Raw genomic sequence first — 19,168 nt, 5'->3', positions numbered from 1 at the left:
AATGGATAAGTATCCAGTACAATGATGCAGTAGAATAGAAGAAGGGTCCAGTACAATGGTGCAGTAGAATGGAAGAAGGATCCAGGAGAATGGAAGAAGGGTCCAGTAGAGAGGTGCAGTACAATGGATAGGTATCCAGTATAATGGTGCAGTAGAATTGAAGAAGGGTCCAGTATAATGGTGCAGTAGAATGGAAGAAGGATCCAGTATAATGGTGCAGTAGAATGGGAGAAGGATCCAGTACAATGATGCAGTAGAATGGAAGAAGGGTCCAGTAGAGTGGTGCTTTAGAATGGTTGAAGGGTCCAGTAGAATGGATAAGGATCCAGTATAATGGTGCAGTAGAATTGAAGAAGGGTCCAGTATAATGGTGCAGTAGAATGGAAGAAGGATCCAGTATAATGGTGCAGTAGAATGGGAGAAGGATCCAGTATAATGGTGCAGTAGAATGGAAGAAGGATCCAGTATAATGGTGCAGTAGAATTGAAGAAGGGTCCAGTATAATGGTGCAGTAGAATGGAAGAAGGATCCAGTATAATGGTACAGTAGAATGTTTATTTTTTATTTGTTTACATCGTTGTTCCTTCAGTTGTATCAGCCTACATCTGATTTCAACCTCAGTGACCCAAACTGTCACATTATGAGGCCGACGTACAACAGTTTGCATGACCCAAACCTCAATAAATACTACCATCAGAAGGAAATGCATGAGAAGTTAAAGAAGCGAAACTTCATCACTAAAGAGGACAATGTAAGTTTGAAGTTAATATGGTTGTTTCTGAACAGTGTAGTAGAAGACTATAAGCTTTACCAATAGGTAACTCCAGGAGTATTATAGCAGGAAACATTTTGATTCTCTCTCTTCTCAAGGTTGTATGCTCATTAAAGGAGTATAACACATACAAACATTACCTGGATACGGTCAAGACTGACCATCATAAAACTTACAGCAAAAAGTTGGTATGTGGGCAGTATGACTGTGTTCTTAAATGTGAATTTCTGTGAAGATCACACATGTTATTTTCACGAGAAAATGTGAAATGATCATTCATCACTCTAAAAACAATGTTACTCTAACATGTATTTTATTAGGTAGATAAGTGTTTAAAATGTACAAAAATTGTATTTATCCTATTTAAGAAGGAACAGATAATGAGAATGGTTCAGTTGCAAGAGGAAGGCCATATACCTAAGGATGTTACCCTGGAAGATATGATAGAGTACGTACTGAATAAAGGAGCACAGAACCTGAAGCATCTGCAGTCAACCATTGGTTCCAGGTAGGCAAGAAGTGCATGAGGTAATAAAGTAGAGTTATATAGGCCTACTCTGTGTTGGCAATGTCATGACTCATCTGTTTAATGTATTGATAGGGACAGGGGACAGAAATATAGCCTGCAAACTGCGTTGTATGACCAAGAGAGAGAGTTTAAAGAGGATTGGGTTTCTATGGAGCGATCCAGGCTGAAACTCATTGAAAAGGATGTGAGGCACGATGTGAACAAGGCCAAGTATATGAAAGAGGCCAAAGAAAAGCGCATCAGAAAGGTACAAATGTCACACTTTCATCATACTTCACAAAACTACCCACAATTATTTTCAAGTTTGAATAAATCATGAAAATTAAGAAATAATTTTACCTCAACTTTTGTGGATGCTAAATTGCTATTTCTGGACTCTATGTTCTTCACAGAAAATGTGCATTATGGAACAAAAACAGGCTATTCGGTTGAGGATAATGGAAGAGGAATTGAAAAACCTCCAGGAGTTTGAGAGGTTGAGAGAGGCCTCTATCAAACCAAATAAGCTGCTGGAAGAAATATTTGAAAAACCAGGTAAGATTTCATTTGAATTCATCACACAGTTAAGCAATGTTTAAATGACTATGCCAAATGCAACCTACAAGGAGCAGTTGAATGTGTTGTGCTGTATATCATCTCATATTTTGTATTTTTTTAAAACTATTTTAGCATCTGCTCAGCCTGCTCTCAAACCTGCTCACTCCAAAACTGTAAAGAAAACAGTTTCTCTATCAGGTAAGAACATTTCCTTACTAAAGAACCATCATTTCATTACGAAATATCTTTCAGAGTATGTTCATAGCCAGTGAATGCTAAATTTAGTCAATTTTTTTAAATGTGTGTGTGTTATTAATAGGGAAATCTAAGGAAAAGCCAGCCATGCTACAGAGGAGACCAGGCCTTGCACCACTCCAGAGGAGACCATGCCTGGATGGTCTGGCACCGCTGAAGGGTTTCCAAGAACCTGTTTTGAGGATCTTCAAAGCCATCGAGGGACAAAGCATCCCAGACAGAGCTCAGCTGAAATCTGTCATCCTCGACCACTTGGGCTCCAAGCTTGTCAGGAAGCAGCTGGCGGAGTCAATCAGGGATGAGGTCAAACTAACGATTCCAGGGTCTACACCAGCGACACAAAGGGCTCTGAGTGCCAGAATCGCTTACGATGTGTTGAAGTGCGTCTCTCGAGCGGCCAATCCTAGCAATGAACCTGCCTGCAGACTCCGTGGGGGAAACACAATCAAACCCAATGCTCAAGCAGATGATCCAGAACCAGAGGAGTGGATGGCCAACGGAGAAGACATAAACACCTATGTGACAACGTTGATCACTGACGTTCTGGAGGAAGTCCAGGAGCAGGTTATCGTAATGATCCGAGAAGACTCCCCTACCCAATTCAGAGTTGTCTCTGCAAAGGCCAGTCAAACAGCCATTGATGTGGTAAGCAATGTTTTGGAAGACATTAGACACTTATTAAATGAGGAAAACATTGAAGAGCTTGCACTAGACTGTGATGCTGAAGAAGGCACCTCAGGCATATCAAACAGTCAGCCACCTGCATTAAAAAAGGCAGACCCCGAGAACCGCCCAGATTCCTGTTCAAAACTTGAAGGTGTCGCCTGTGACCTTATTAGCACTGCATATGACAGCCTCCTATTTGAGCTGGCTTTTCCTGAGCTTCAGGTTGAAAGAGATGAACAACCAAGCAACTCAAGGGCTACCAGAAGTGACATACAAATCTCTTTTGAAGAAAAAGCTCCTTCCCTGACTCTGGAAATACTTCCCTCAGAGCCAGTGAACTCATCTTTATCCAACTCTCCCAGTTATGGAATGATGTTTTCATCTGACACTTCAGGGGTTGCAGAAAACAACAGTAAGACAAGCAGCTCAGTGGCCTCCGCAGCTGCATCAACCTCGCCCCAGGAGACGGATACCACAACCACTGTAGAATGCAAAGAAGAAAGAGTAGAGAATGGTAACAACAGTGAAACAGACAACGCCCTTTCTGTCCCCTCAGTCAATATTGAAGAAGTTGTTTCAAAGCCTACTCTCTTGCACAAGGTGAAGAAAGAAAATGCAGCCACCAGAAGCACTTCTCTTCCCAACCTGTATGGACTTGTTATTGATGCAGTTATGGAACACTTCAGCACAGAACCCTTCAAAGACAGTCTGGCCCAATCAGTGAAGAATGAGGTGAGACGCACCCTTTCTATGCCTGACTGTGGATTGTTGAACACTCAAATGGATAATTACTTTGAGAGGAAAATGCTAGAGGATATGCTGAAGGAAGTATCCCGACAGTGCGGAGGAACAAGCTCTAGCACCATGGCGGAAGAGGCTACAGATGAAGAAGAGATCTACAGACTAGAATCTGCTGCAGCACAACTGATACAGAAAGTTTTCCAGGAGGTCAAGACACATTTTGTTGTCAAGATCAAGAAGGGTTCTCCCAAGAGATGTCTACCCCCAAAAGTAAGTCAATATATTAATATGTTGTATGTACTGTGTAATGTGTAATGTTGTATGCAACATTTATATGTGCTCTGTGATGCCATGACACTTTTCCTACAAGGAAGGTCATGTACACTGAGTATACTAAGAATTAGGTACACCTTCCTAATCTAATATTGAGTGGTATCGAAAGCATTCCACAGGGATGCTGGCCCATGTTGACTCCAATGCTACCCACAGTTGTGTCAAGTTGGCTGGATGTCCATTGGGTTGTGGACGATTCTTAGAACTGTTGAGCGTGAAAAACCTAGAAGCGTTGCAGTTCTTGACACAAACCGGTGTGCCTGGCACCTACTACTATACCCCGTTCAAAGGCAATTAAATGTTTTGTCTTGCCCATTCACCATCTAAATGGCACATACAATGGTCCCAGTGCTTAAAAATGCTTCTTTAACCTGTCTCCTCCCCTTCATCTTCACTGATTTGAAATGGAATTAACAGGAGATATCCATAAGGGATCATAGCTTTCTCCTGGATTCACCTGGTCAGTCTATATCATAGAAAGAGCAGGTGTTAATGTATTTGTGTTGATGTTTAATCTGTGTTGATGGCGAACTGATTGACTGTTGATGTGATTGTTGATGGGGATGCTTCTATTTGCAACACCAAGATAAATTCCTAGTATCATTTGTTCAGTGGGGGAAAAAGTACCCAATTTTGAGTAAAAGTAAAGATACCTTAATAGAAAATGACTCAAGTAAAAATGAGTCACCCAGTAAGATACTACTTAAGTAAAAGTCTAAAAGTATTTAGTTTAACTCTTAGTTTTCTAAGACTCAAAAGTAAAAGTATAAATAATTTCAAATTCCTTATATTAAGCAAACCAGACAGCACAATTTTTTTGTAATTTAAATTTTCAGATAGCTAGGAGCACACTCCAACACTCAGACATAATTTACAAATGAAGCATGTGTATTTAGTGAGTCTACCAGGGATGTTCTCTTGATAAATGTGTGAATTGGACTATTTTCCTGTCCTGCTAAGCAATCAAAATGTAATGAGTACTTTTGGATGACAGGGAATATGTATGGAGTAAAAAGTACTTTATTTTCATGAGGAATGTAGTGAAGTAAAAGTAGTCAAAATATATAAAATGTAAAGTACAGATACCCAAATAAACTACTGAAGTAGTACTTTAAAGTATGTTTACTTAAGTACTTTACACCACTGCATTTGTTGCATGGCAATAAAGTATTCTGATTCTATCTCCAAAGGTAAGCCGAACAGCCATCAATGCTGTGAGCAGTCTTCTGGGTGACATGGAGACAACTGTGATGGCCAGTGTTCCATGTTCTTGTACTACTTCCAGAGCAGATATGGAAGGAATGTTCACTGAGGCAACAGTCGAGCACCCAGCGAAATCAATGGCCTCTGCAAAAGTTGAGTTGATCGCTGATGATTTAGTGGAAGATGCCATCGATATGTGCAGTGAAATGATTTTAGACGACCAGCCACTAGCTCTACTACATGACGATCCTGAAGAAGGTCCATCACATGTTGTTGTTCCTGGACCAATTCAGAGCAGCCTGTCTGGATGTGATGAACGCCACACAAAATCACAGGTCCCTGCAGTAAAGATTGAAGACCATGAGGTAAAGCCAATTTTGATTCAAGACACAGCACTCATATCTCCAGGTGAGAAGAATACGGATGAAAAAAGAGTCATTAGAGTAAGTTATGTCTTTGACTCATCCCCTAGAAGGAAAGCTCACAAGGCCACCAGAAGCACCTCTTTCCCTAACCTCTATGTCACCCTTGTGGATGGAGTTCTGGACCAAATTAGCACAGAACCTTTCAAAGAAATACTGGCCCAATCTGTGAGGAATGAGGTAAGACGTTCTGTCTCTTTGCCTCAATTTGGATCGGTGAACCTCAAAAGCGAGGACTGCGTGGAGAAAGAAATGATTGAGGATATGTTGAAAAGTGTATCCAGAAAACTCAGTAAAGACCAGGCCTGTCAGCTGACCGGGAAAGCCAGTGAGACCATGAATGCCAATGTAGATGCCATTTCACTTACCCCCAAACTACAGTCTACTGCCAAAGACCTAATCATCAAGGTTCTGGAGCAGGTCAAGACTATAATAATCAATATGATTAGACAAGATTCTCCCAACAGGGCGATTTCCTCCAAGGCAAGCCAGACTGCCATCAATGCTGTCAGCGACATTTTGGGTGCTATGGGAACCTCTCTCATGGCAAGCAACACACCATTTGTTCCTGATGCAGCTGGACTCCAGCCTGACCTAGATGATGTAGTATCTTACTCAACTGAAGCTTTTGAGGCATATGCAGGGATCTGGATGTCATCCCAGAAGATAAAATATATTGCCTCAGGCCTCATGGACACTGTCTGTGATGACCTACTGGATGAGGATGGTTTCCTCAGACGGAGCGCTGGTGCAATATCGTCACAGGAAGACCTTGATCTTCAGAAGGTAATTACTTCAAAACCAGCATCCCCAGTCAATTGCATGCCTGTCAAAAGATGCCTGTCAATGTCCTACCTTGATGCTTTGAAGAATCCTGAAGACATTGAAAATGCTACTCACCTCAGTAGAAGCCTTGACTCTCTCGCCGTAATTGATGTGCCTACTTCAACCTCAAAGGAAGTTTCATACGGCACAGAATTGAAACTGTCACAGTTGCAAAAGGATGTCTCTGCATCATCCTCATTTTATGCCATGAGCAACTGTTGGAGCTCATTGGAGTTTACCTCCAGTGGATCTGATATCCCTATCGACGAAGAGGCCCAAAGGATTTCCTACACAGACGAAGAAGACATTCTGTCCAAATCACTCCTGACCTCTTCCAAATCAGTTTTCAATGTCTCTGGCCTCGTCCCTACTCCTCCAGAGGGAAAGCCAAAGGTGAGGCTTCCATGGCGCCCAGTGCTTCGCCGTAGAAAGGTTCCAGAGCAGCCCCCCAACAAGATGCACATTTACACAGTTCACAGGGATGCTTTTCATTTCCCAACTGAGACAATGCAATCGACCAGTCCATCATCACCCGAGGGAGACTTCTCAACTCCAGAGTCCCAGAGGCCAAGGTAATACTGTCTTTCTCATAGTCCTAATCTGAAAAGCTTTTTAACACCTAGCCAACTGTTGATATTTGAACAGCCTTAATTCTAAATGTTTTTATTTTTGTAGAGCTTTGAGAACTCTGTTATGAAAAGTGCTGCACAAATTAAATGTATTTTTTATTCATTAAGACCGGTGGACAGCTCAGACAAGGAGTCTATCTTTAATATAGACTCATCCAAAAGACTCGTCGCAGAGATAATGCTGTCTGTTCGGGAGGACGTTGTTGAGGCAAAGCAGAGCGAATTGGCCGCAAATCTGGCTGCGCTGTCAATTGACAATGAGATGTTCAACCCTTTGGCTCAGAGTGGGACACCCCGCACCGATTCCTGAACTGCCTCCAACACCACTCCTCACAGCGAGAGTGATAACTGAAGAAAGATTCACATGTTTACTTGGACATACATGATAGAAGCATTTGCTTACATTATTTTGAATCACATTGAGCTATTAAAGAATGCATTTATTTTCTAAAAAAGACAAAAGCATTTATTTACACTGTGTAGTTTTTCTTAGATGTTAGTGTTAAGTTAGGAATATTAAATTGAAAGTTAGGAGAGAGTAATTATATATCTTTGCTCTGAGTGGTGACATTGTTTAAACAGTCTCACAATTTGACAATAAAATATGAATATACTTTTTTTTTACACTGTGACTTTTATGGTTCTAAAGGGAGGAGAGGACAGAGCTGGATGAATTTAGGAGTCACAAGCGCCCCAGTAATCCTTATTAACTTTACATTCCTGACATTTTTCCTGCCTGTAAGCAGTCTCTCTTGACAGCATTGTATGACCTATTGTTCTGTTGACACAGAAACGCTTCACTAATCAGTACAACTTACTCTGCATTCCAGTTATTATACCTCAGATTGTTGAATTTATGCATCAAGAGTGTTGTGGTATTTTATTCACTGTTTATTCTGGCAAGATTTGATCATTATTGCTCAGATTGTCAGAATATTTTAATACTGAATAACCTCATTAGAATAGAGCAGCAACTATTTGAGTGTAAATCCCAGAATCATTCGGACTACTTTGGGACATATTGAGTCCAGATTGGCCTAAATGCAATGGGTCAGGTGGTATTTTAAGATGGCTATTCACTTATTAGCACGGTTTTCACGTGACACTGTAATCACCAATGATTTATATATAGGCTACACTAGATGACCAATAAGACATCCCTCACCATTGTAAAAAATATTTTGGATGCAATAGAAATTAATTTATTAATGACTACATTTGTTTATGACACGTTTATCATATTACAGACACCTTAACCTTAATGCATACTTTTAAATTATATTATGTGAGCTAAACATACAAAACCATTTTTCCCTGAAGTATATATATTTTTTTTGAGATTACTGAAATCTATGTCCCCACTACAGAATACTAAAATACATGTAATTATGTTGTTGAAACATTTAATTGAAATACTGTAGAATTCCATTCATTCCTATAGAGGAACGCTTCTACTGGGGAGTACCAATATGGCCGACCGGTGTTTCAACGCCTCTCAATAGCCAATACATAGCATAGCCAATAAATAGCATTACCAATCCAGGGTGTATATACATCACTGCTAATTACCCAATTTTAATAAAAGCTAGTAACATTCTCAACACTCCAGCAGTTTCACTAGACTTCTTACAGTACCCTATAAGAAGTACATCTACTGTACATAACATAGTAGATATTTAGTGTCGATTTTAGCATGTAAATCTTGGTGGGGCAAACTCCCCAATTGTTTTGTTGTTGATGCATGCATGCAAAGCTAAACAACACATAAATTTAAATATAACAGTGACAAAAGGTACCCACAAGCTGTTAGGACCTGCATAAAGCTGTCCCAACAGCAGAGCCTTCTTTTCACCACCATGGTGTTAATCCTTACCACCACAACACCTGACTATCAGCGGGGCCTTGTCTGGCAGCGAAACAGTTCATTCAGCCTCATTTACTACCTTTAAAAAAACATAGCAGATATCAAATAAAACTTTATTTGTCACATTCACTGAATACATGGCTGACTTGCTTAAACAAATGTGGTTTCTACTGACAATTGAGATGCACAAAATATGGCATAAGGGACCGATGAGCAGATAAGAGGCAATCCGTAATTTTGAGAAGACAGTAATGAGCAATTTAAGGTGGACGTAGTCAATATAACTATTTGGTCAGCATTTTTTAAATGTACAGCAACAGAATTCAAAACATACACCAAGTCAGAATCGTAGGATAAATAATGGGGGCATATAAGCAGTCAATGAAAGCTCTTACAATATTCGATGATGACATTTCTCTAAAACAGGCTTTAAGCTACGGTTGAAGTCGGAAGTTTACATACACCTTAGCCAAATACATTTAAACTCAGTTTTTCATATTTCCTGACATTTAATCCAAGTAATAAATTCCCTGTCTTAGGTCAGTTAGGATCACCACTTTATTTTAAGAATGTGAAATGTCAGAATACTAGTAGAGAGAATTATTTATTTCAGATTTGATTTCTTTCATCACATTCCCAGTGGGTCAGAAGTTGACATACACTCAATTAGTATTTGGTAGCATTGCCTTTAAATTGTTTAACTTCGGTCAAACATTTCGGGTAGCCTTCCACAAGCTTCCCACAATAAATTGGGTGAATTTTGGCCCGTTAATCCTGACAGAGCTGGTATAACTGAGTCAGGTTTGTATGCCTCCTTGCTCACACACTCCTTTTCAGTTCTGCCCACAAATTCTCCATAGGATTGAGATCAGGGTTTTGTGATGGCCACTCCAATACCTTGACTTTGTTGTCCTTAAGCCATTTTGCCACAACTTTGGAAGTATGCTCGGGGTCATTGTCCATTTGGAAGACCCATTCGTGACCAAGCTTTAACTTCCAGACTGATGTCTTGAGATGTTGCTTCAATATATCCACATAATTGTTCTACCTCATGATGCCATCTATTTCCCTCTTGCAGCAAAGCATCCCCACAACATGATGCTGCAACCCCCATGCTTCACAGTTGGGATGGTGTTCTTCAGCTAGCAAGCCTCCCCCTTTTTCCTCCAAACATAACGATGGTCATTATGGCCAAACAGTTATATTTTTGTTTCATCAGACCAGAGGATATTTCTCCAAAATGTACGATTTTTGTCCCCATGTGCAGTTGCAAACCGTAGTCTGGCTTTTTTCATGGCGTTTTTTTGAGCAGTGGCTTTTTCCTTTCCGAGTGGCCATTCAGGTTATGTCGATATAGGACTCGTTTTACTGTGAATATAGATACTTTTGTTCCTGTTTCCTCCATCATCTTCACAAGGTCCTTTGCTGTTGTTCTGGGATTTATTTGCACTTTTAGCCCCAAAGGTTGTTCATCTCTAGGAGACAGAACGCGTCTCCTTCCTGAGCGGTATGACGGCTGCGTGGTCCCATGGTGTTTATACTTGCATACTATTGTTTGCACAGATGAACGTGGTACCTTCAGGCATTTGGAAATTGCTCCCAAGGATGAACCAGACTTGTGGAGGTCTAACATTTTTTTTCTGAGGTCTTGGCTGCTTTCTTTGTATTTTCCCATGATGTCAAGCAAAGAGGCACTGAGTTTGAAGGTAGGCCTTGAAATACATCAACAGGTACACCTCCAATTGACTCAAATTATGTCAATTAGCCTATCAGAAACTTCTAAAGTCATGACATAATTTTCTGTAATTTTCCAAGCTGTTTAAAGGCACAGTCAAGTGTATTTTAACTTCTGACCCACTGCAATTGTTGGAAAAATTACTTGTGTCATGCATGAAGTAGATATCCTCACCGACTTGCCTTCTCGCCTCTCCTCTTCGGAAGAAGAGGAGGAAATCCCTTACAAAGGGCTCTATAAATACATCTGATTGAAGATCTTAACTACCAATTGGATTTCACAAAATTGGGGAGAATAAAGGGGGTAAAATATAAAAAATATATAACATGATTTGACTTAATTTTTTCTGTGGCCAATGACCTTGAGCCTTCTTGGATGGGCACGTCTAATGTAAATCTATGGCAGCACCCAAGGGATTTTGAACTTTCTAGCGGTCCCTGTATATTTTGCGGTGATGTAGTGTCCCCAAGAGCACCAGAACACTGAGCCAATCACGGTGCAACTAGAGAACATTACCAAACCCTACGCTCTGTACTTCCCCCTGGATGCCCCACCACAGAAAGCACTGAGCTAGCTGAAACACCTGCATTTTGGAGCTTCCTTACTCAAGAAAGCAAGAAAGAGGCCACGTTTGTATGCAGCTTTATTAGCTCAATGCCTTGGGAAGGTAGACTGCTGATTTCACAAGTTGTTGCATCCATCCGTAATCAGATTAACAAATACAGTATGAATCTAAATTCACTCATGAAGATGTGTAGGTAATAGTGAGTTTACAAGGCTACAGAATGGAAACAAATGAAGAAATAGACAGAAGTCCCAAGACTCTGCACAGCCTAATGGGAAATAATCACAACAGGTGTGTTCTCTTCTATTCATGTCTTACTTTTAACTGGATTGGTGGACGTCACTCCCCAAATAATATCACTCCCTGTGTCACCAGACAAGTTACACTTCTTTCTTACACTCAGGTATCTTCTGAAATCTTGTACACATGGTCTACAAAGGTCAACCTAAAATGTGCATGTAAAATACATTTGAATCTCCATTTCATTATGTGCCTTTACATAAGTGAGCCCTCCTTTACTGTTCTAGGAAAACCAGATAGGTCACAAGTGCCTTTGGGGAGGTGGGATCACAGGTTTCAGTGGGGTAGGAGGGGTCTAGTACTACTGCTGTTATGTCAGAGATTAGAGCATTTATAAAGCCAGTAATCACAATGCTTTTGTGAGTTTGTTCCAACCTGCAGTGCAGGAGAAGAAAAGGGATGTTTCATATTTAAGGTGGAAAGGAAGCTTGCACACTTCGGACATGAGGAGAGGGACAGCTCTTGCAGTGTTGGTGCTGGCACTTTTTTCATCTGCTACAGCAAGTAAGTACAGCCACTCTGGATATCATTATGTATACCAGATAATCCAGGTATATCTACATTTATGTTTTCAAGAAAGTCTTTTTTAAATTTACAAAAGGGATTTATTCCTCATTTAAGGCTGTGGCTCACCAGGATTTCCCAATGTGTGTGTGTGGGGGGGCTTAAAGATAAAAATGGTCCACTGAGAGGGCCTCAAGGGAAGAAAATGGTTCGGTGAGGGTGCCTCAAGGAATTTCTAACACACCTGCCCATTTTTTTCCCCTTGAGGTCCCCTCACCGAACCATTTTTTTCCCTTGAGGTCCCCTCACCCAACCATTTTTTTCCCCTTGAGGTCCCCTCACCGAACCATTTTTCCCCTTGAGGTCCCCTCACCGAACCATTTTTTTCCCTTGAGGTCCCCTCACTGAACCATTTTTTTCCCTTGAGGTCCCCTCACCGAACCATTTTTTCCCCTTGAGGTCCCCTCACCGAACCATTTTTTCCTTGAGGCCCCCATTATTAGCCAGATAATGATCATATTGCACAAAAAAATTATCAAGTTAGACATGCCCACTGGGCTAAAAATGGACCAGCACATCTGGCATTTCAGGCAACAATTGTTTTATTCAAACCTTTCAGTCTATTGAGGAACACTGCATTTGGTCTTGTCTTAGATGCTTTATGAAAGAGGCTCCACAGTGCAACACTATGTGCCCTTTGCATGACCAAGGGTCAGTTTCCCAGACACAGATTAAGCCTAGTCCTGGACAAAAACCCTTTCAACTGAGATTGTCCGTTTTGATAGCCAAATGCTTTTCAAACATTCCACAAATCTGAATTAAACCTGTTGACATCCTTGATTTTATGGGGAAGCATCATTGCAGTCATTGGGCATCATTGGGCATCATTGGGCAGTCATTGGGCATCATTGGGCATAGGAAGATCTAATGCAGTAATGCATGCTATCTTCAACATAGGTCAAGTAGCATGAGCTTTAAATTAATTGTTAAAAAATCAAGAGTGTCATTTGTCACCAATCAGCAGTTTACATTAATTCCAAACAATATAGAAAGTATCTGTCAGCGGCTGTTAATTCTTAATTTAACAGTAAACTTGTGCCGTTGGTGGGATCATTGCACAATACAGTAGCCTATTGTAACAATCATACTCTTGATAAGCACCTTGCGGTCTCCTCCAATTGGGATATCCATATTGTGATTTTGGCTAGGGTGCCATTTGTGGATGACCAGCGTTCTATCCCAATTCAGGATTAAAAATAAAACATACTACTACTGCATATGAAAATAATGAGTGTTTATCAGTGCCCTCCTTTATGGTTGCAACTGAAAGTGTGGTCAGCTCCTTCCTTTTCAACTCTAATGAATGCATGCTCTGCTTTATATGTCATTTCTATGATTATATTCCAGAGCCCAAAAGTCGCTTCACACGATATATATCATGGAATATGAAAATGTATCCAGTCTGGAAAGATGAAGATCCTCGGTACAAAGACTCTTGGAAAGGTATGCACAGTTCTCCTCTGTCTCAACACAATGTGTGTACACTGATGGTGACAGGAATATCTCTGTGAAATTTGTGGATTACCTCTGCTGCTCATACAGTAAAGCGGTTTAAAGGCCCAATGCAGTCCAAAATTAGATTTTCCTGTGTTTTATATATATTATATATTTATATATGTGTGGACATTTTTGGATGACCTCTGCTCACTTTATGTAAAGTAAGTCAAGTATCTCTGTGAAATAGTATACTAATGATATTGACTTCAAAGTGTACATTCTTCCCAACAGGTGGCAAGGTGAAGTTCATTGTGGGTAATGATGCACCGACCCTGACTGGAGCCAATGTGACCTTTACCATCGAGCTGCAGTTCCCACACAACCAGAAGGTCACGCCTGATGGAGAGGTGGTGTGGGCTGAGAACTGCACCGTCAATGGTAAGTCCTCCTCCAGGACTGACTGGGTTTTGGTAACCTCATCCCATGTCTGGTGAACAAGATCAGGGTTCTGGGAACCTCATTCCCAAGCTTTCGGCCATATGAGGGTCTTTTGTCACATACAGTAATCTTGGCAATCAGAACCAAATATTGCACGAATGCTGGTTTCTCGCCAGCTATTGTTAATTAAGTCTGTCACGAGAGAGACTACAGTATTTGTATTGTTTTTTTCCCATTTGGAGCCTACAGTGCCATGTTGCTGTCTGCAAACATTACATTTTGAGGTTAAATACTACGTTCTCTTTTTCTACATACACTACATGACCAAAAGTATGTGGACACCTGCTCGTCAAACATCTCATTCCAAAATCCTGGCAGCCTGTAACAGCCTCCACTCTTCTGGGAAGGCTTTCCACTAGATGTTGGAACATTGCTGCGGGGACTTGCTTCCATTCAGCCAGAAGAGCATTAGTGAGGTCAGTCACTGATGTTGGGCGATTAGGCCTGGCTCACGGTCGGCGTTGCAATTCATCCCAAAGGTGTTCGATGGGGTTGAGGTCAGGCCTCTGTGCAGGCCAGTCAAGTTCTTCCTCACCGATCTCGACAAACCATTTCTGTATGGACCTCGCTTTGTGCACGGGCACATTGTTATGCTGAAACAGGAAAGGCCCTTCCCCAAACTGTTCCCACAAAATTGGAAGCACAATATTGTCTAGAATGCCATTGTATGCTGTAACGTTAGGATTTCCCTTTACTTGAACTAAGGGGGCTAGCTCGAACCATGAAAAACAGCTCCAGACCATTACTCATCCTACATCAAACTCTACAATTGGCACTGTGCATTCGGGCAGGTAGCGTTCTCCTGGTATCCACCAACACCAGATTTGTCAGTTGGACTGCCAGATGGTGAAGCATGATTCATCACTCCAGAGAACGGGTTTCAACTGCTTCAGAGTTCAATGGTGGCGAGCTTTACAAGACTCCAGCAGACGCTTGGCATTGCGCATGGTGATCTTAAGCTTGTGTGTGCGGCTGCTTGGCCATGGAAACCCATTTCATGAAGCTCCAGACAAATAACTATTGTGCTGATGTTGCTTCTAGATGCAGTTTGGAACTCGGTATTGAGAATTGCAACCGAGGACAGACGAATTGTACTTGCTATGCGCTTCAGCACTCTGCAGTCCTGTCCTGTGAGCTTGTGTGGCGTACCACTTCGCGGCTAAGCCGTTGTTTCTCCTAGACGTTTCCACTTCACAATAACAGCACTAACAGTTGACCGGGGCAGATCTAGCAGGGCAGACATTTGACGAACTGACTTGTTGGAAAGGTGTTATCCTATGACTGTGCCATGTTGAAAGTCACAAAGCTCTTCAGGACAGGCCATTCTACTACCACTGTTTGTCTATGGAAATTGTGTGGATGTGTGCTCAATTTTATACACCTGTCAGCAACAGGTGTGGCTGAAATAGCTGAATACACTAATTTGAAGGAGTGTCCACATACTTTTGTATATATAGTGTAATTCATAATACATACTCCTCTGTTTTAAGACAAAGCAGAAACCAACACTCGCCCTGTTTTCCTCCAGGAACAAATTTCCATCAGTCTGAGCCAGTGTATCCTGCACAAAACATGGACTGGAATGATGTCTTTCCTGACGGAACACCCTTCAAGAAGGGTGGTGACAAGCCCCCTGCATATGTGTTTGTATGGAAGACATGGGGTAAAGTGTAGCTGCATCCACTCTCACCTATTAGGGCATACATAATTCATGTTTTAATGTCTGCCAAAGATGTTATAAACCTGTAATAACACTGTTATAAGCATGTAATAAGACATTTTCTGTGCTTTACAGGTCAGTACTGGCAGGTGTCTGATGGCCCATCCTCCTCCCTCACCATTGGGACAGACAATGTCCCTCTGGGTTCCTACATCGTGGACATTGTAATCTACCACTACCGCAGCCATGAGAAGTTCATCCCTCTGGGATACACCTCAACACAGTTCTCCATCACTGGTTAGTGTCATAAATGGATGAATGAATGGACAAACAAATTAATGGATGAATATATGAGCAGCTGACTTGAAAAATAAGATGCGTGTCTGAGGGTTTTTCTCCATCTCTATATCTTTAGATCAAATCCCCTTCGCAGTCTCGATGACCCAAGTGAACGACATCAACGAGGCAGACCTGAGCTTCGTCCAGAACAGAGCCATAGCCTTCACCATCAGCCTCCACGACCCCAGCGAGTACTTGAGTGACGCCGACATCACCTACAACTGGGACTTTGGTGACAGCAGCGGGGCGCTCATCTCCAGAGAGCTGACTGTCACCCACACCTATATAGTGGCTGGTGGCTTCAAACCCCAGGTGGTCGTACAGGCCGTTATCCCTGATAAAGCATGTGCCACACCAGCTGGTGTCAACCCCACTGGTAATGCTGTCACCATCGGGCCTGCAAACCCAGCCGGCACAACAGGTCATTCTCATCTTGAAGCGCTTTAGTCCAGAAGTGAATTTCTAAAGTCTTAACTTGGATTCTTTGCATCCTTAGTGTCTTCAAGAAGAGAGGATGCGGGGAATCATGGAAAATACTTTTGAGATTCACTCAATATGTAGGCTATGCCAGGATTGACAAAGAAAATAGAACATGTAGTAGTCCTGTTTCTACCTCCAGTGAGAGCTCCTGCTGCTGATGCGTCAGCTGCTCCAGTGATGGTGGCCACACAGGAAGCTACAATAAATGTAGGCCCATCAGCTCCCGCTGAGTCTGACACAGAGGACATGACTGAGGAGGGAGCCTCCACCACTCGGGACAGGAAGATACCTTCTCAAGTTAATCCTGACACTCCAACTGTCCCTGCTGCTGAGGAATTAGAGCCAGCAGGTACATGTATGTTCTAAACACGTAACATATTCATTTTAACTGATTAATTAAGCAAATTAACTGTTCATCTAATGTGCTTTAGATTGTTGGATTTTCAATTTAGTAACTGGAATCCATTGTTGTTTCTCCTGATACAGGACAGACTGCTACAGGCCAAGCTCCCATGGGGATAGTTGTTAAGCGTGAAGCCAATGACAAACCCAAGGATGATGACTGTGTGATCTATCGCTATGGGTCCTTCTGCACTGGCATTGACATCGTTGGTAAGTCCACTGTCTCTAAATAAATCAAATCAAATTTTATTTGTCACATGCGCCAAATACAACAGACCTTCCAGTGAAATGCTTCCTTACAAGCCCTTAACCAACAATGCAGTTTTAAGAAAATACCTTAAAAAAGCAAGAGATAAGAATAAGAAATAATTAAAGAGTAACATGTAAATCTCCATCCTATTATTGTATTTGATTTACATTCAGGATTATTTTACGGCCCATCTTTCTGTCTTTGTCTTCAGAGGGCATTGAGAGTTTGAAGATAGTGCAAGTGGACAATGCTGTGATCAAGATGGATGAATCTGAGGTTGAACGAAACGTAGTGGATCTAACTGTCACCTGCCTTGGGAGGTGAGTATTCCTTCTCCAGACCCAATTAAGGGAGACTGTCTCAGACAATCACACCATTTATTATTTCCCTAAGCAGAATCATGATCCACAGACAAATCCACTAGGTATGTAGACCTATATTCCACCACTTAGGCACTAGGATCAGTTTCATTGCCCCAGATCACAGGATGCTGCTGAGGGGAGGATGGCTCATAATAATGGCTGGATTGGAGTAAATGGAATAGTATTAAACACATGGAAACCTTGTGCTTAATGTGTTTTATACCATTCGATTCACTCCGTTCCAGCCATTACTATGAGCTCGTCCTCCATGTTTCAATTGAAACCAGCCGCCTGTGCCTCAGATTAATCCTAATCCTGGATTTAAAATCATTCTAGCATTTTAGTCCAGGATTAGTCTGGGTCAGGGAATTCAGATTCAGAAAACTGTATTGTCCTCAGAGAGGCAATTTGTCTTGCAGCAGTCATAAAACATATCACATCTAAAAATAAAAAGCAAAGGAATCCGGTCCTTAGAGTTTCAACAAGTGTTTCTGACCCTGTGTCTGTTCTCCACCCAGCCTTCCCACAGAGGTGTGCACGGTGGTGTCCGATGCAGACTGTTTTATGCCCATCCACACCATGTGTAACACAGTGGCCCCCTCTGATGAGTGCCAGCTGGTACTGCGTCACTTTTTCAATGACTCCGGCATCTTCTGTATCAACGTGTCCATGACCAATGATGTCAGTCTGGCAGTCACCAGCGCCAAATATAGCGTGACCGTGGGTATGTACCGTAAGATGTCTGCTCTGCACATCTGCCTCGCCACGTCTTGAATCTGGGTCACTGGGACAATGAGTCCAACAACACCTTCAGTCCAACACCTATTGTTATTGGAAATAATACAATTAATATATTGTAATATGATGTTATATTAAGTTGTTTTACATAAATTATTGTCTGGGTTTTTTGGTGGCAGGTTCCAGTCTGTCCTCAGCTGGCACTGTAGCCATGGCAATGATGGTCCTGATCGTTGCCCTGGTCACAGGAACCATGGCCTACACTTACAAGTGAGTCACAAATCAGCATTGGTCTACTCTAGTCACAGCTCTCTGAAGAGTTCCATATCACCACAATGTATAACCTTTTCAGCTTGCTTGAGACATTACCCCTATGGTGTCTACACTGTATAGCCTTGTCTCAGGGCAACTGTATGCAGCATATTGTACAATTGATAACACTTTTCTCATGACCTTTTCATCCTTTATTTTACCAGATGAGTCACATTGAGATTGACATATTTGTGTAAGTGAGATTTGGAAAAAATGAATGTAATTAATCATTTTCCTTTTGTTCCACAGACGATTCAAAGCCTACCTTCCTCTGAAGGAGGAGTCTGTGGTTGGCTCCACCTCCCAGAGCGCTGAGAGCAGTCCTGGTTGGAGCTCTGGGCCTCTACTGTTCTGGAACCTTCTGAGTCGATGGAACCTTATAGAGAACAGCCCACTGCTAGATGACAGGCTGGTGTGAATGGAAAACAAACCATTCGACTGCCAAATACACAACAGCATAGAAACATCTGTCATCTGAAATGTTTTGCTTTTTCTTTAATCGATTTTTTATACATTTACTTTTTAACTGAAAGTTCATTAATGGATATAATTTGGCTTATTACCATCAAACTTAAATGTGCATCCTCAAATGTTTATACTGGAAGTTTTATCAGTGAATAGTATTGTAAACTACTGTGAAGTCAGACATTTATATGTATTTTCCCCATTAAAATCCCCCCCCAAAACTGTACTAATGTCTTTATTTTTGTCAAGATAAGGTGGTGAATAAAGTCCAAGAGCACAAATAGC

General features: G+C 41.6%; 2 protein-coding genes across 2 annotated transcripts; both read left to right on the top strand.

The window, feature by feature from the left end:
• Nucleotides 1–1,698: 1,698 nt before the first annotated feature.
• On the top strand, nucleotides 1,699–8,505 carry LOC112216329. Its single transcript, XM_024376234.2, has 5 exons — nucleotides 1,699–1,835; nucleotides 1,971–2,036; nucleotides 2,158–3,770; nucleotides 5,024–6,855; nucleotides 7,021–8,505. Exons 1-5 carry the CDS (start codon nucleotides 1,706–1,708, stop codon nucleotides 7,220–7,222), a joined length of 3,843 nt encoding a protein of 1,280 aa, XP_024232002.2. The 5' UTR covers nucleotides 1,699–1,705; the 3' UTR covers nucleotides 7,223–8,505.
• A 2,396-nt stretch (nucleotides 8,506–10,901) lies between these two features.
• Nucleotides 10,902–19,109, top strand: LOC112216325 (melanocyte protein PMEL-like). Its single transcript, XM_024376231.2, has 12 exons — nucleotides 10,902–11,880; nucleotides 13,288–13,383; nucleotides 13,669–13,815; nucleotides 15,404–15,538; nucleotides 15,671–15,832; nucleotides 15,951–16,295; nucleotides 16,494–16,703; nucleotides 16,841–16,966; nucleotides 17,218–17,326; nucleotides 17,887–18,092; nucleotides 18,286–18,376; nucleotides 18,668–19,109. The coding sequence occupies exons 1-12, from the start codon at nucleotides 11,820–11,822 to the stop codon at nucleotides 18,834–18,836; spliced, it is 1,857 nt and encodes a 618-aa protein (XP_024231999.1). The 5' UTR covers nucleotides 10,902–11,819; the 3' UTR covers nucleotides 18,837–19,109.
• The last annotated feature ends 59 nt before the right edge of the window (nucleotides 19,110–19,168 follow it).

This window comes from Oncorhynchus tshawytscha, linkage group LG16 (assembly GCF_018296145.1).
Source record: "Oncorhynchus tshawytscha isolate Ot180627B linkage group LG16, Otsh_v2.0, whole genome shotgun sequence".
NCBI classification, from domain to species: domain Eukaryota; kingdom Metazoa; phylum Chordata; class Actinopteri; order Salmoniformes; family Salmonidae; genus Oncorhynchus; species Oncorhynchus tshawytscha.
This window is presented reverse-complemented; position numbering and strand designations above follow the sequence as displayed.

Bases quoted from the DNA above. Each gene is read 5' to 3' on its own strand.
- LOC112216329 (XM_024376234.2), top strand. From the start codon at position 1,706: ATGGAACAAAAACAGGCTATTCGGTTGAGGATAATGGAAGAGGAATTG. The intron at 1,836-1,970 runs GTAAGATTTCAT...AAACTATTTTAG, and splicing joins AGAAATATTTGAAAAACCAG to CATCTGCTCAGCCTGCTCTC. The intron at 2,037-2,157 runs GTAAGAACATTT...TGTTATTAATAG, and splicing joins GAAAACAGTTTCTCTATCAG to GGAAATCTAAGGAAAAGCCA.
- LOC112216325 (XM_024376231.2), top strand. From the start codon at position 11,820: ATGAGGAGAGGGACAGCTCTTGCAGTGTTGGTGCTGGCACTTTTTTCA. The intron at 13,816-15,403 runs GTAAGTCCTCCT...GTTTTCCTCCAG, and splicing joins TGAGAACTGCACCGTCAATG to GAACAAATTTCCATCAGTCT. The intron at 18,093-18,285 runs GTATGTACCGTA...TTTTGGTGGCAG, and splicing joins CAAATATAGCGTGACCGTGG to GTTCCAGTCTGTCCTCAGCT.